This window comes from Condylostylus longicornis, unplaced genomic scaffold (genome assembly GCF_029603195.1).
Source record: "Condylostylus longicornis isolate FDR11 unplaced genomic scaffold, ASM2960319v2 ptg000475l, whole genome shotgun sequence".
NCBI lineage: Eukaryota > Metazoa > Arthropoda > Insecta > Diptera > Dolichopodidae > Condylostylus > Condylostylus longicornis.
The window spans coordinates 1-15,876 of NW_026578433.1; the positions used below are offsets into that span (position 1 = coordinate 1).

Sequence of the window (15,876 nt, forward strand, 5' to 3'; positions counted from 1 at the left end):
GAATCTCGTAGACCCACGCATTCTTCAGACGAATTTTCTGATGAGTCAAGAATTTCTGATACAACGACGTTCTTCATTGAGGAACACTTATTTATCATTCCAATACATTTTAGACTTCCATGTTCCTCATTTTTTCAGCTCCTGATGATGGCATGCTTTTGGTAGAGGAGTTTCAACCTGCGTTTGTTGACTCTTCTGATGCCTCCACTCTTCTCAATATCGTTAAGGTGTGCCCTCTTAGTCCCAAATATCGTCTTCCTATACTTCTTCATCTTTGTTTCCTAGGCTAATGTTTTGATACGTTCTAAGGATCTCCAAAAAGCCTCAGATCTTCTTTTAGGTGAAATAGCTTCACAATTGGAGAAACAAATTGGAGTTGATCTTGCAATTAATTCCGCGTTCAACGAAGCTTGTGCTAATTACTTCAAGGTACGTTCACATTTCTTCATCTCGTTCATTTATCAATTTTCAGGCGGCCGATGACCCTCGCCAGTTCTATGAAAGCACCCTTCTCTACTTGGCGTATACATCTTTGAGTATGCAAATTCTTCACTGTGTTACTTATTTGCCGTTGTTTGTTCTCGAGTCCAAAAAACTTTCTTATTTTAGACTCGATTCCTCTTCAACGGCAACAGCTCATCGCTTACGATCTTGCAGTTGCTGGTTTGATTGCTGATGGAATGTTTGATTTTGGGACTTTGATCTCCGCGCCGATTTTGACAACTTTAGATCCCTCACAGAAGTGGGTTGTTGATTTTATTGAAGCTGCGTCTGAAGGCTCGCTCCCTATGTTTGAATCGGCAATGAAGCAATACCCGCAGCAGGCGAATGTAAGCGCATTGCGTGGCACATATTCCATGATTTTCTCAGGATGCATTCGGCGCTAGGATGCCGCAGCTGCGTTTGAAGATGACACTGACATCTCTCGTTGATCTTGCGTTCAAATTACCACAAACAGATCGCATCCTCCCATTTGATGCAATTGGCAAGCATTGCCAAATTTCTGAGTCCCAAGTAAGAGTATTCGCAGCGATGGATATTAAATGTGACTTTCTGCAGTGTGAGCGCCTGGTGATGAAAGCAATGAGCTTAAAACTTATTCGTGGTTCAATTGATGGAATTGAACACCATCTTAGCGTGGATTGGGTCACTCCTCGAGTAGTCGACCCTCAGAGGTAAGAAACTCACAAATATGTTACATGGGTCTCACAAATATATTGCATTTGTTTTTTATGAAATTTGTTTTTCAGAGTTGAATTAATTCGTAATCGATTTGAAAATTGGAGTACAATTGTTAAAGAGCTTTCAACTCAGCTGGAAGATTCAATGCCAGAACTTTTAGCTGCTTGATGAAAATCCAGCCCGTCAAACTTGATTGATCTTTTCATATTCTAACTAAGCGCTTGATTTCATCGGATCATAATAAACGCGTAGTGTGTGTAGCCGCAGGATCAGTGGAACAACTGTTATTAAGAATGCCTGTCGTCATCCGGTTTTGCAGAAACATCGATCGAATTCCAGTCACCGACCGCTTCCGCTGGTTTGGATGCATCTGTTGGTATCTGCCTTGCCCAGGGATTGCATCAGTACCGAGTAGCAGCGACAAGATGTACCACATCAATTCTCAAGAATATGAACCACTGAAGTGACCAAAACGCTTGTAGTCCTCCTACAAGAAGAAACCACTAAACAGGGATCGCTTGAAAGCACTCTCACTCGATTTTTCCCTGTTTAGGGAATGAGAGAAGTCTGTTGGCGCAAGACTTGCAAAATATGTGGTTGATGCTTTGAAGGAACGTTCTGCAAAAACTCAAGAACGGATGGACGATCTGGAAATACTTGAACCTCCTGCAGACGTGAATCGAGATTCACCCACCACTCTTGTCCCAAAGATGATGACTTTGGGACAACGGAGGTCACAGGACGGTTTTCTTCTGAAAGATCATCTTTTGAAGTGAAGCGACGCAGAGCAAAAAAGTGTTCTCCTTTTGCTGGACTGAAAAACGATGTCCAAGAGTTTGACTGAACATTGACGATCAATCCTATCAACTCAACAGTCGATTCATCTGGTGAGATCAAAAGATCCGAGAGTGAGAATTTATTTCGATCAAACCACTTCAACGAGAGTCCATGATAACGCAATGCAATTTCCATAACATTTCTGGAACAAAAGAATCTTTTCATCAATAGCGAGGATCATTTTGACTCAACGTCTAATGATTCAACTTCACAAACGAATAAAATCACTCACATATCGTAATTTCCCAAAAAGGATTGATGACTTGTCCCAGTTTCCTGTTGTAATTCTTCTCCAATGCGTTGGAAATCTCTCTCACAGTACGCGTCTCTCTGAAGTAACTAATCAACGCGATAGAGATCTTTCGTTCCATGATCCTTACGTTGTTGACAGTATGGAGTCCACATCGCCATAAATGTTGTTTTTCGTGATAAATGCCGTTCATCCACAAGGTTTGATGTTCAAAAAATCGCACAAAATCAGACCACTATTCATCTGGTATGAGCGGTTTGCCTGATCCATCCTCTTCTCCTTTCTTCTTCGTAATTCCTGATAGAACGTCGTCAATTCTAACAATCATTGATGCCTGAAAACAAAAAATAAATCGATATATCATTCCTGCCTTTATCGATATTTATATATATAAACGTACGGCTTCAATTGCGGTTTTGATGATTTGCAGCTTCACTGTGTAGGTATCCCAGATACCAAGTGTCGTCACGTCTACTATCTTGCCAGTGTTCCCATCAACACCGATTGTCGCATTTCCCGGAGTTGCATGACGAGCCCTCAAATCAGTGATTGTCCGGACTGGAAGACAAAAAAGATATTTGACAATCTATATCTATCAATATCTATCACTATGCCACTACTATCACGCTCACCAACATCAGCTCCACAGTTTTGAATCAGGGTTCTTGGAATAACTTCAAGAGCTGCTGCAACTGCTTTATAGGGCCATTGTTTGACACCCTCCACTGTAGCACTTTTTTCTGTTAATCTTGCCGCAAGCTCCATTTCTATTGCTCCGCCTCCTGGAAGTAATTTGGCTTCGAGAAGAAGATTTCGTGACACGTTGAGGGCGTCTTGAAGATTTCTAAAAACCAAGATTTCGAGAGGATGATCAAATCAAGAATACCTTTCCGTCTCATTAAGGACATCTTTTGAACCTCCGCGTAATACGATCGTACAAGCTTTGGGATCCTTACACTCGATAAAATATCCGAAATATTCATCACCTACACATAAAAAAGACCAACAGGAATCTAGACTCTTATCAGTGATATATGTTCTTACCAATCTTCTTGACTTCAAATAATCCACAGTCTGTCCCAACGTCATGACTCGAGAGTTCATCTGTCCTTGTTACGATTGTCGCACCAGTCACTCGAGACAAGCGATTATTGTCGGTTTTGCGCACTCGACGAATAACCGAGATTCCTGCTTTAACCAGAAAGTGTTGAGCCAGATCAGACACTCCCTTCTCGGTTATGACTGAGAGAAAGATGAATGAAGATTGATAGAAATCAAAATTGCAATGATTCTATTGATGACAGTCTATTATCGACCATAAGGATATATATATTCGAATAGATAATAATTAGGTATTCCATCAGATTTATTTCTCATTTTGTAAATGAAAATTAGAACAGTTTATAAATGATTGATGGTAAATGATTCTACTCTTCTCGAATTTCCAATGGTCTTCAAGTTCGACTCACCTAAATCGCATCCGATCGCGATAATTTCATCACACATTTTCTTAACTTCTTCCTCCTCTTGTTGCAAAATTTTCTCCCAATCTTCTTCTTTACTGATTTCAACAGCTGTTTGGGACTCTCCCTTCTTATATTCGAGAGGACAATCCAGAAGAACAACCTTGAAACAAAAATTAATAGACGACATTTTTCGCAAGACAACAAACCCGTGGATTGACTATTTTTCTTCTCATTTTCGGATGTGTAACATCTTTATTGAGCATAACACCCTTCAGAACGACTAAAACAAAAAATAATTGAGATCAGTCAATAAGTGAAACTCTTACTCGAGTCCTCAATTTCACCCCCCGGAATTTTCTCAACTTTGGCGAACTTTTTGATATCGATGTCTTTCTTCCCATTTGGAAGTTCAACACAAACAGCTTTCGCAGCATTGAGCGCGAGTTTCGATATCAATTGTCCCCAGCGCGACGAAAATTTCGTGTTCAAGCCTGTTGATGGAAAAAAAAAAAAAATTAAAATCCACAGAGGAGACTTGGGCAACCAGCAGAACTAAAAAGCAGACAAGAATTTATTCTGTGCTCACATGAATCCAACACTTGAATCAAGTGCGTATCGTTATTGAGATCCAGCTGAAGAGCGACGCTGTTCATAATTGCAATGCAATCCTCTAGAGCCTGAAGAGAGCGACCAAAGATTGAACAACATTCGCTATTCAAAAGAGTGAAGAGTTCATCATCTCTGAACTGGAGTGAGACTCTAATGGGGTAGGAAGTGGTTCGGATTCGTCGTTGTAGTGGAGTGATCCTAGGGAATGACTCACTTGCAAATATCCCATGACAATTTGAGTTGGATGTAAATTTCTTTCAAGCAAGGGCTCAGATACACTCAACATTTCACCTGCTAAGACGACAACGCTTGTAGTCCCGTCTCCTGTTTCTTCATCTTGTGCTCGACTCAATTCAATAATCGACTTAGCAGCAGGGTGGGATACATCAACCTGATCATCAAAGCAATTGAGAGTGATGGATGAAAGTCTTTCACTCTTCCAACGAATACAATCAACAGCAAATAACCATCAATACAATCGATATCAACGAGTATATCATGACTTCTATCGATGACATGAAGGAATACCTCTCTTAATATCGCATTCCCATCGTTCGTCAATACGATCCCACCCATGGGATCCAAGAGCATCTTCAGCATCGCCTTCGGGCCAAGAGTTGTCCGGACAATTTCAGCGACAGCCGTCCCTGCCTGAAAGAAGATCCAGAATCAGAGACAGTTGATGGTCAGTTGATGGTCAGTTGATGGTCTATTCGAGTCAGTTGATGGTCTATTCGAGTCAGTTGATGGTCTATTAGTTAGTTGATGGTTAATTCGAGTTAGTTGATGGGAATAGAAGTCTGATATCTATCTGCCACAGTGTTGGACACTCGGGTTTCACCTGGATGTTGGCTATTTGAGCGCGACGTCCTTGATCTCTCTTTGAGGATTTTGAACAACAAGAACGGGTTGGCCACGAGGGAGCATCTTTAATAGAAGAAATCAAGTACAAGATTCTCCTTCTGATGGAACAGGAAATCACCTTCTGCCAGCTGAGAAAAAGTGTCCCACAGGTACGAAAGACTTTTGGGCCAGAGCATATCAGAAAACAGATTGCTTCTCCTGAAGGGTGACGTGAGAAGTCTACTGGCGTGTCTCTCCATAAGAAAAAGAAGGTGCGGTAATAACCCCCATGGAATATTGTCGATATCTGTTCCCTCTTCAGCCACGAGGATGGCAGCCCCCCAATTTCTTGTAAGTTTCTTCCCCACTATGAAAATTGATGATAAATGTGTCTTTATGCACTCTATCTGTGTAACTTTTTATCTTTTAGAACGCGCCCATTATCCTTTTGAAGGAAGGCACCGACACTTCACAAGGACGTCCTCAAATCATTTCCAATATCAATGCATGCCAGGCGATTGTCGATATTGTCCGAACAACATTAGGACCACGTGGAATGGACAAACTGATTTATGACGACCATCGCGTCACAATCACGAATGACGGAGCGACTGTCGTTGATCTTCTGAATGTCGTTCATCCAGCCGCAAGGGTCTTAGTCGATCTCGCAAAAGCTCAAGATGATGAAGTTGGCGATGGGACAACGTCTGTTGTGCTTCTCACAGGTATGACGATGACGGAATCGGGACAGTCGTACTGCTCATCGATACGTATCTCTCTGATGATGGGATCTTTGTCGAAGATATTTCTCTGATGATTTTTTATCTCGCAGGTGAATTTCTCACTGAAGCAAAAAATTTCATTGAGGATGGGATGGCGCCTCAAGTTGTTATCAAAGGATTCCAAACAGCCTGCAAACTTGCAATTGAAAAGCTCAAAGAAATTCAAGTCTCACTTGCTGACAAGGATGAAGGGTAAGAAGCACACCGCGCACTATGAGAACACCGAGCACTATGGGTTGATCGCGTCTGTTTCAGAGAACGAAGACTTCTTTTGGAACGTTGCGCCCAAACCACCTTGAATTCTAAACTTGTTGCTGGATACAAACAAATGTTTGCCAAGGTATTAATGTGCGGCTATTGATATTGAAAGTCGCTGAATTTCAGATGGTGGTCGATACGGTTTTGATGCTGGATACATCACTCGATAAGACAATGATTGGGATTAAGAGGTGTCTGGTGGTTCTGTCATGGTGAGATCAACTGATCATCAATCCATTCATCAAAATTCAATCCATAGAAATTGCTTCATAATTCTTACATATCACTTCATTGTTTTTCTATCGCTTCCTAATTCTTACATCAGCATCTTGTTCCTCATTTTTTTGACTTCTATTCACTTCATTCGTTTGACTTGAAGCGTTATTTTTCCTTCTTTAGGATTCAATGCTCGTCGATGGCGTTGCTTTCAAGAAAACATTCAGTTACGCTGGATTTGAACAACAACCGAAAAAATTTGAAAATCCGAGAATTTTGTTGTTGAATTTAGAATTAGAATTAAAAGCAGAAAAGAAAATGCCGAAGTTCGAATTGAAAATCCCTCGGTGTGTTTCTTGACTCGAATTCCTCGATTGAGGGTCCGTGAAGGCCCTTAATTATGGACTCTTTTTATAGGATTATCAATCTATAGTTGACGCTGAATGGAAAATCATTTATGGGAAGCTTGACAAGATTGTTTCAACTGGAGCTCAAGGTGATTCAAGAGACGTTCATGTCTATTTTCAATGCTCTTTGTTGTCAGTCGTTCTCAGCAGACTTCCCATTGGGGATTTAGCAACGCAGTATTTCGCTGATAGGGATATTTTCTGTGCTGGCCGGGTTGAAGAGTCAGATATGAAACGGACAGCTCGAGCGACTGGGGCTCAGATTCAAACAACAGTTACCAACGTGTCGCTCGACGTACTTGGTCAGTCAAGCATACTGGCGTTTTTTCGCGCAAACGCGCTCCTTATGGTTTTCTCGCTTCTACAGGAACGTGTGGAATTTTCGAGGAAATTCAAATTGGTTCAGAAAGATACAATCTCTTCAAAAATTGTCCTCGTGCAAAATCTGCAACGCTCATTCTACGTGGTGGCGCGCAACAATTCATTGATGAGGCGGAAAGAAGTCTTAATGACGCAATTATGATTGTGAGACGAGCCGTGAAGACGAACTCCATTGTGGGGGGTGGCGGTTCTGTTGAGGTACGTCCGTCTCCAAGCAATAGCATACTTTGTAACGTGAGGCGGTCGAACGGCTTCCGATGAATTGAGACATCATAGATAGAAAAAAAAAATTTCATCGTCTGTCTTTGTTTAGATGGAACTCAGTCGTGCTCTCAGGGAGCACAGCCGGTCCATCAGTGGGAAGCAGCAGTTGTTAATCAATGCATATGCAAAGGCGCTCGAATGCATTCCCAAAGCTTTGGCTTCAAATAGCGGTCTGGACCAGACGGACATTCTGAACAGGCTGAGACACAGGCACCACGAAGGAAAGCGTGAGGAATAGAATTTGCTTGTTGTGCTATCTGATTTGCCGTTTTTTCAGTTGAAAATCGTTGGTTTGGTGTGGATTGCTCTGATGGTGGAATTTGTAACGCGTTTGAAAGGTTCATATGGGAGCCTTCCCTTGTTAAGTTACACGCCATTCAAGCGGCCACTGAGGTGCGTCAGACCAAATTCTTATTGTATAAATTCACGGTTCTCTTTGTTTTTGAAATTTTAGGCTACTTGTGTTATTCTCTCGATTGATGAAACAGTCCGCAATCCTAAAAGCAATCCAGAACCTCAAAATCAAATGCCAGCTGGAAGAGGAAGAGGTCAGTCAAGACGAGGAAGCTAATTGGATGATGTTTGAAACGCAACCTCTTTTTTGTAGGGATGCGACAGAGGATGTGAAGGTCCTTTGTTTCATTTAGTTGAGATCCCTATGGATAAACGACACTATTGAATTGAACTGTTGAGAACTCGAGACAGCTAACTATGGGAACGCACTGTGTGCCTCAACTACTTGCGAAAAAGAAAAATAATATGAGACATCCTCGATTCCGAAGTCATTCTTTCTGAGATTCTGTGTTGAGATTCTGTGTTGAGATTCTGTGTTGAGATTCTGTGTTGAGATTCTGTGTTGAGATTCTGTGTTGAGATTCTGTGTTGAGATTCTGTGTTGAGATTCTGTGTTGAGATTCTGTGTTGAGTTTCTGTGTTGAGATTCTGTGTTGAGTTTCTGTGTTGAGATTCTGTGTTGAGTTTCTGTGTTGAGATTCTGTGTTGAGATTCTGTGTTGAGATTCTGTGTTGAGATTCTGTGTTGAGATTCTGTGTTGAGATTCTGTGTTGAGATTCTGTGTTGAGATTCTGTGTTGATATTCTGTGTTGAGATTCTGTGTTGAGATTCTGTGTTGAGATTCTGTGTTGAGATTCTGTGTTGAGATTCTGTGTTGAGATTCTGTGTTGAGATTCTGTGTTGAGATTCTGTGTTGAGATTCTGTGTTGAGATTCTGTGTTGAGATTCTGTGTTGAGATTCTGTGTTGAGATTCTGTGTTGAGATTCTGTGTTGAGATTCTGTGTTGAGATTCTGTGTTGAGATTCTGTGTTGAGATTCTGTGTTGAGATTCTGTGTTGAGATTCTGTGTTGAGATTCTGTGTTGAGATTCTGTGTTGAGATTCTGTGTTGAGATTCTGTGTTGAGATTCTGTGTTGAGATTCTGTGTTGAGATTCTGTGTTGAGATTCTGTGTTGAGATTCTGTGTTGAGATTCTGTGTTGAGATTCTGTGTTGAGATTCTGTGTTGAGATTCTGTGTTGAGATTCTGTGTTGAGATTCTGTGTTGAGATTCTGTGTTGAGATTCTGTGTTGAGATTCTGTGTTGAGATTCTGTGTTGAGATTCTGTGTTGAGATTCTGTGTTGAGATTCTGTGTTGAGATTCTGTGTTGAGATTCTGTGTTGAGATTCTGTGTTGAGATTCTGTGTTGAGATTCTGTGTTGAGATTCTGTGTTGAGATTCTGTGTTGAGATTCTGTGTTGAGATTCTGTGTTGAGATTCTGTGTTGAGATTCTGTGTTGAGATTCTGTGTTGAGATTCTGTGTTGAGATTCTGTGTTGAGATTCTGTGTTGAGATTCTGTGTTGAGATTCTGTGTTGAGATTCTGTGTTGAGATTCTGTGTTGAGATTCTGTGTTGAGATTCTGTGTTGAGATTCTGTGTTGAGATTCTGTGTTGAGATTCTGTGTTGAGATTCTGTGTTGAGATTCTGTGTTGAGATTCTGTGTTGAGATTCTGTGTTGAGATTCTGTGTTGAGATTCTGTGTTGAGATTCTGTGTTGAGATTCTGTGTTGAGATTCTGTGTTGAGATTCTGTGTTGAGATTCTGTGTTGAGATTCTGTGTTGAGATTCTGTGTTGAGATTCTGTGTTGAGATTCTGTGTTGAGATTCTGTGTTGAGATTCTGTGTTGAGATTCTGTGTTGAGATTCTGTGTTGAGATTCTGTGTTGAGATTCTGTGTTGAGATTCTGTGTTGAGATTCTGTGTTGAGATTCTGTGTTGAGATTCTGTGTTGAGATTCTGTGTTGAGATTCTGTGTTGAGATTCTGTGTTGAGATTCTGTGTTGAGATTCTGTGTTGAGATTCTGTGTTGAGATTCTGTGTTGAGATTCTGTGTTGAGATTCTGTGTTGAGATTCTGTGTTGAGATTCTGTGAACCTTCAAAGGCTGAGTTGAGCCTTCATCGTTTTTTCCCTTACTTATTCTGTCACCCAATCATTGTTCTTTGGTCTCCAACTTAATAAACTGCTTAATTATAATGTGTTTTAACTACTTGGACTGTGAATCCCTTAATCTGAACATGGGGGTTGGCAGAAACTCCCCAGCGACAGATCTTCATCTTCATAAAGTGCTTCGGAAAGATCAAGGTGAATCTGTCAAACAAGTGATGTAAGTTGGCTCGAGAACACATTTGAGTGTGATTTTGAGATTCGCCTACCATTGGAATATTAACCACTTTGGATGAAAGTGATGTCACAGACAAAGTTGGAAGCAGTCGTAGGATCCACCTCATCGATTGATGTCACTCTGTGGAAGCATCAGCGATCAATTCAGCCTCTGTCCTTCCAGAGTTTTCCATAGAACGTAACGTGTCCGGGCTGACGAACGACGAATATTGATGCGCCCCTATATCTTTCCAACGGCGCAGTGTCAGTCATGTTATCCATCTTCCTTTCTTTTCCAATGTCAGCTTCATTCGGGACTGATGAGTGTCGTCGTGTAGTCATGTTTCCATTTTGAACTACATCAATTGCATGCCCGGTCTGTGCACCATTTCTGTTCTACATCTGCATGCCTAATTCATTAATTCATATTGTATGCAGGTGTCAGATCATTCAATTTTAAGCAACTATTTTACAAACATAAATCAATTTGGAGTTCACTAATTTTGTTATCGTAATTTGTTTCAAATCTTTTATCTTCCTTCATTCAGATTTGCAAGTCACACACCAGTCATAGTGATCATATTCAAGTAGTACCATCGTAATTTTTATCTGTTGCAGTTGCGCACTGCTTTTCATATCCATCTTCACAGTGTAGAGTCACCTTGCCGTCTGCAGGTCCCCAACACCTCCCCAACACCGATCAAAATGCTATTTGGACAATTGATAATCTTCGTCTTGTCCGTGAAGTTTACCACGATTTCAGCGGGGGCTCCAGCAAGCGTATCGCAATCCCATCAGTTCATCGACCATTCCAATTGGAATCAAATTTTCACGGACATCTGCTGGTTTCATTCGTCGCATCTCCTCACACATCCAGATGCCTCGTGCGGTGTAGATGATGAGGAAATAGAAAGGCAACGAGACCTTAACTGCACATTGATGGATTTCCTCTTGTCCACTCGTCACTACCATCCAAAAGTTGGCAGATCAAACTGGAAGTCTAAATTTTGGGTGATGAGCGCAAACGAAAACAATGGTCTAACGGTCACCAAAGAACTCATGAGCTCTCATGGACACGATTTCCCTGGTTCCGTCCAATCCACTCCTGGAAATTCGACTTCTAGTCCGCATAGAGGTTACCGTAATGGTCTATGGATCCGAACTGTGTTAGGTTTCCGTGAATTGCCGAAACATCAACAACTAGGAATCGAAGGCCTCGCCGCTATTGGAATTCTTTTGATTGCTGGAAGTGTCATTGGATTATTGCGAGACGCATCAACTTACAAACAATCTCTTCGATCAGCCTTCAGATATTCGGACCACCTGGCTTCCCTCTTCAAATCTCCTAGCTCTCAGCGTCATGTGCATTTCTCTTTCTCATTCTTCGATGGTGAGTAAATAAAGTCCATCTGAAGGTCAACAGGCTTTTTGCGTCTCTCAGGTCTTCGCGTTATTTCAATGCTGTGGGTCATCAGCGGACATTCGACCCTCTACTGGAGTCTTTATCTGCCTTTGTCCCAATCTTCCAAAATGGTCTTCTCGATGGCAAAGGATCCTCTCAATTTTTATCTCTTCGCTGCAATCTTTGCAGTCGACAACTTTTTTTTCATCAGTGGATTTCTTGCGGGATATCAACTGAAGCTCTACTTTCATGACAAGGTGTTCAACAACGAGAAGAAGCGGTCTCATGAATTGGCCGAGGAAGGGAAATGTAATAAAGCATCCTCGAATACAAAAACTTCCAAGGGATTACGATGCCTGTTCAAACTGGTCAAAACTCTCCTCCTTTCGGTTGTTGTTATTCTCCAGCGATACGTCCGGTTGATGGGCGTCCATTCAATAATTCTTTTCGGGTATCTTGCTTTGAATTGGACAACAATGCGGCTTCCAGCTGGATCTCGTTATCTTCAATCAACAAATGTGTCATGCTCTGAAATCACTCCATCATTGCTATTATTCATCAACAATTTGGTTCACGGCGAGTTCGTGAACGAATGTTTTGGTGAGCCGTATTGATGCTTCAATTAATTTGGTAATCTGCTTCTGTAGGATGGAGTTGGTATCTCAGTAATGACTTTCAATTTTTCGTTGTTGGATTGCTCATTGTTATCAGTTCTCTCGCATCTCCTCTTGTGGCGTGGTTAGAGATTTCTTTCATCTCCATCGGTTGCATTTTGACATCCATCGCTATTTGCTTAAAATATCGACTCGGTGCTGTCGTTGATCGTTTCGTTGATTCCTATATGGCTGCCTCGCCCCATCTCATCAATCGCGAATACCTTCCACTTCATCCAGTCATGGATTACTTTTACGTCAAATCCTACGTCAGAATAGCCCCGCATGTCATCGGACTTGCGTTGGGACTCATTGTGGCTGTATGCAAGAGCGAATCTTCTCAGACTCCCCAACAATCTGAATCGATGGAAGGATGTTATTCTTCTCCCCGTAGGATCCTTCGTTCCTCACTGCGCCCAGCGCTAACAATCGACAGTCCCAAGGACCCTATCGACTCTCAGACTTCTTCCGAGAGAGACGAATGCAATACCCACGTAATGCGCCGCTCCAGTTCATCCCAACGCAACGATCATTTCGATCGTCAGTTGTCCCAACGTCGATCTCGTTCCTCTGGTCGCTCTTCGCATTCTGGAAGTCGAGAAGTCCAGTTCATGCATTTTCGCCCATCGATCATTCGGTCCCAATCGTTATCGCCTTATCGCAACATTTCTCGGTGCTCGTTGATGGAATCCTCTTCCTCTGTTCCAAATTTTGATGCCTACGGGGCTGGTCGCTTCCCATCTCTTCATTTCTCCGAGGTTCTTAATCAATCTCATGATACGCACAGAGCTCCGTCAACATCCAGTATTTCGACAACGGATAGCGTTCCTTATTCGAGCTTCAACTCAGATCGACATCTCTCGAGAAAACGGTTCTTAAAGTCATCTGCTTCTACATATTTGTCTCAAAGGGATCTGCCATTGAAATCACTGAAACCAGTCACATCATCCCACCCCACCACCTCATTTCCTTTTCATTCTTTACCACCCTTCATCCAATTTCTAATTCGCTTCTTTCCTTTGCTCTTCACCGTCACTGTATTCATTCCTGTGTTTCTCATCCTTTGCGGACATTTCGCTAACAACGCGCCATGGGTGTCAAAGTTTTGGTCCACAACGGTCGACGCGTGTTTCATGGGAGTTTCAAGGTAGGGACTATTTCCATCGCTTATTGGTTCACTGTGCTTCTATCTCGGATCCCTTACTTCTTGTTCTATCATTCTCCCTAGAACTCTATGGGGCCTGTCTCTTGCTGGATTGACGTTAATGATGGTTGTAGTTCCAGATGACGGTCTCCCTGGGCGTCTTCAGTCCCTCATCGTCTTACTCAAACGATTTCTCTCACATCCTCTTTGGTCTCCCTTGTCCAAGTTGAGTTATACCATGTACCTCGCTCACCCGATTGTTTTGTTCGCATTCTATGGAAATGGGTTTGGACCAACACAGTTTCTAAGAGGTATGAAGAGATGTCTGGATCAGATGTCTCAATGCTGGTGACTTCCAGGGCGTCTGTTTTTGTGCTACGTTTTCAATGTATTGTTGACATTCATTGGAGCGGTCATCATCACTGTAGTAATCGAACTGCCGATCAAGCATCTAAGCAACGGATTTTTCAAAGTGTTGTCGAGACCTTCACCAACTGGGAAGCTTGATTCTTCTTCATTTTCAGGTAAATGATGTTTTAATTTTTTTTTCACATACAAATGCACACTACGAACCATTGTGCTCGACACATTGCATGCAACCTAGTGCACATTCAGTCAACCATCACCAGTCAACCTAGTGCACATTCAGTCAACCATCACCAGTCAAGTTTTCGGCAAGTTTGTCTTCTCAATTAAAATGCAAGCCTACCAAGTTACCGAGCACCGAAAACCTCTTGAGCGTAAGAGTGGTGCTTGTAAAGCTTCTTCCAACTCTGTTTTCAGGGCGCCAGGTCGCAAAACCAATTCCCACTGGACATCAAGTTTTGGCCAAAACAACCGTTTCAGGTGTCTGCCACACAGATGTTCATGTCGCAGCTGGTGATTGGGGCACCTTGAAGCTTCCATTGACGCCGGGTCATGAAGGCGTCGGGGTTGTTGAGGCTGTTGGCTCCGAAGTGACCACAATAAAAATCGGGGACCGCATTGGAGTTGCGTGGCTGGGGAGTTCGTGCATGGATTGCTATCTTTGCAAAGACGGTCGAGAGAACATGTGCGAAAATCAGAAACAGACTGGCTTCGTTCAAGATGGCTCATTCGCAGAGTACTTTATAGCGGATGAGAGATTTGCTGCAAAGTGAGGAGCTCTGGGTCTCCTTCAGAATTTCATTGCATTGCTGCAGAATTCCGAGTGGCGTGAGCGATGCAGAAGCAGCCCCAGTTCTCTGTGCTGGAGTAACTTCCTATAAAGCCTTGCGCATGACCAATGCTCCAGCCGGAGCTCGCATTGTAATTGCTGGTGCTTGTGGTGGTTTGGGCCATCTGGCTATTCAATATGCCAAAGCCATGGGGTTTTGAAGTCATTGCTCTCGATGTTTTTGACGAAGCTAAAGAAGTCATGACCAAAGAGCTTGGTGCCGATTTTATCATCAATCTTGGAGGCGAGAAAAAGCCAGTTGTCGAAAAGTTCAATTCCGTTCAACCGAAAAAGCCAATTGCGGCTTCGGTTATTTTTGCTCCGGCGCTCCAAGCAGTCTCGGATGCCATTGAATATGTCTCTCCTGGAGCAACCATCGTTACCGTAGCACTTCCATCTGGTCACTTCAAAATCGATGTCGTCCAGTTCATTCTGAAGGAACTTCGCCTCCAGGGTTCAATTGTGGGTACGCCACGAGACCTTGAAGAAGCGTTCCGCTATGTTGCTGAAGGAAAGGTCAAAGCTCATGTAGCTGAGAAACCGTTCAGCTGTGTAAACGACATATTGAAAGATTTGGAGGAAGGGAAAATTAGAGGCCGTGTTGTGCTTCGAGTGTAAGCTATAGTCTTTTATACATGCTCAAAATATCTCATTATGCTTCACTTTTATTCAATGTTTTCTGTCACTTTTATCATTGTCTTCGTTGATTTTAATTTTGCCACTTTTCTCATAATTTTATGTTGCTGTATTCACTTTTATGGAATATGGGAACACAGTAGTCGGTACACAAATGTCAAAAAAAAACGCGCAAATTCTCCAATCCCGCAATACAGTAATAACTCGGGGAGAGAGTGAATACTTCGAACAAATTGAGGTAAGGCGTGCTCCTTTACTTTGGTTGACAGCCAGAGGAAAAGAAAGAACTCATGGTCTGGTCTATCGATGCTGTCCCGCGCCAATGTAACTCTTCTGTCCGCAATACAGATCATGTTGTAGTGGAGAAGCTGGGCGACGGCATAAGCGACAATGTAATAACGGAAAACCTTCTTCTGATTGGAATTTGGTGTTCGTAGTGATGATTGATGGTATGACATCTTTGTCATTCAGCTGAAGGACAACCACTGGAATGTTTCCATTGCTGATGGATCTCACTCAGTATAAATTGTTCAGTGTAAATTGTTGATTGATCTCATTCTCAGTAAATTGTTGATTGATCTCATTCTCAGTAAATTGTTGATTGATCTCATTCTCAGTAAATTGTTGATTGATCTCATTCTCAGTAAATTGTTGATTGATCTCATTCTCAGTAAATTGTTGATTGATCTCAT

General features: G+C 42.2%; 4 protein-coding genes across 4 annotated transcripts; 3 read left to right on the forward strand and 1 right to left on the reverse strand.

Annotated features, from left to right (window-relative positions):
• Positions 1–285: 285 nt before the first annotated feature.
• LOC129617274 (26S proteasome non-ATPase regulatory subunit 13-like) lies at positions 286–887 on the forward strand (the record flags this gene model as incomplete). The annotated part of the gene is made up of 3 exons (XM_055532604.1): positions 286–429; positions 473–536; positions 610–887. Coding segments are annotated over 3 exons (486 nt in total), but the record flags the coding sequence as incomplete, so codon positions are not given.
• Positions 888–2,504: 1,617 nt separating this feature from the next.
• LOC129617271 (T-complex protein 1 subunit gamma-like) lies at positions 2,505–5,271 on the reverse strand. Its single transcript, XM_055532601.1, is given in 13 exon segments — positions 2,505–2,603; positions 2,670–2,827; positions 2,902–3,113; positions 3,156–3,255; positions 3,314–3,511; positions 3,739–3,895; positions 3,942–4,015; positions 4,062–4,226; positions 4,322–4,412; positions 4,559–4,735; positions 4,873–4,995; positions 5,186–5,229; positions 5,232–5,271. Coding segments are annotated over 13 exon segments (1,638 nt in total).
• Positions 5,272–5,517: 246 nt separating this feature from the next.
• Positions 5,518–8,066, forward strand: LOC129617272 (T-complex protein 1 subunit eta-like). Its single transcript, XM_055532602.1, is given in 14 exon segments — positions 5,518–5,538; positions 5,618–5,912; positions 6,020–6,161; positions 6,225–6,309; positions 6,354–6,414; positions 6,417–6,439; positions 6,627–6,750; positions 6,753–6,790; positions 6,861–6,939; positions 6,988–7,152; positions 7,218–7,429; positions 7,545–7,722; positions 7,773–7,888; positions 7,950–8,066. Coding segments are annotated over 14 exon segments (1,656 nt in total).
• A 6,620-nt stretch (positions 8,067–14,686) lies between these two features.
• Positions 14,687–15,633, forward strand: LOC129617273 (alcohol dehydrogenase, propanol-preferring-like; the record flags this gene model as incomplete). Its single annotated transcript, XM_055532603.1, has 2 exons — positions 14,687–15,162; positions 15,533–15,633. Coding segments are annotated over exons 1-2 (577 nt in total), but the record flags the coding sequence as incomplete, so codon positions are not given.
• Positions 15,634–15,876: the final 243 nt, after the last annotated feature.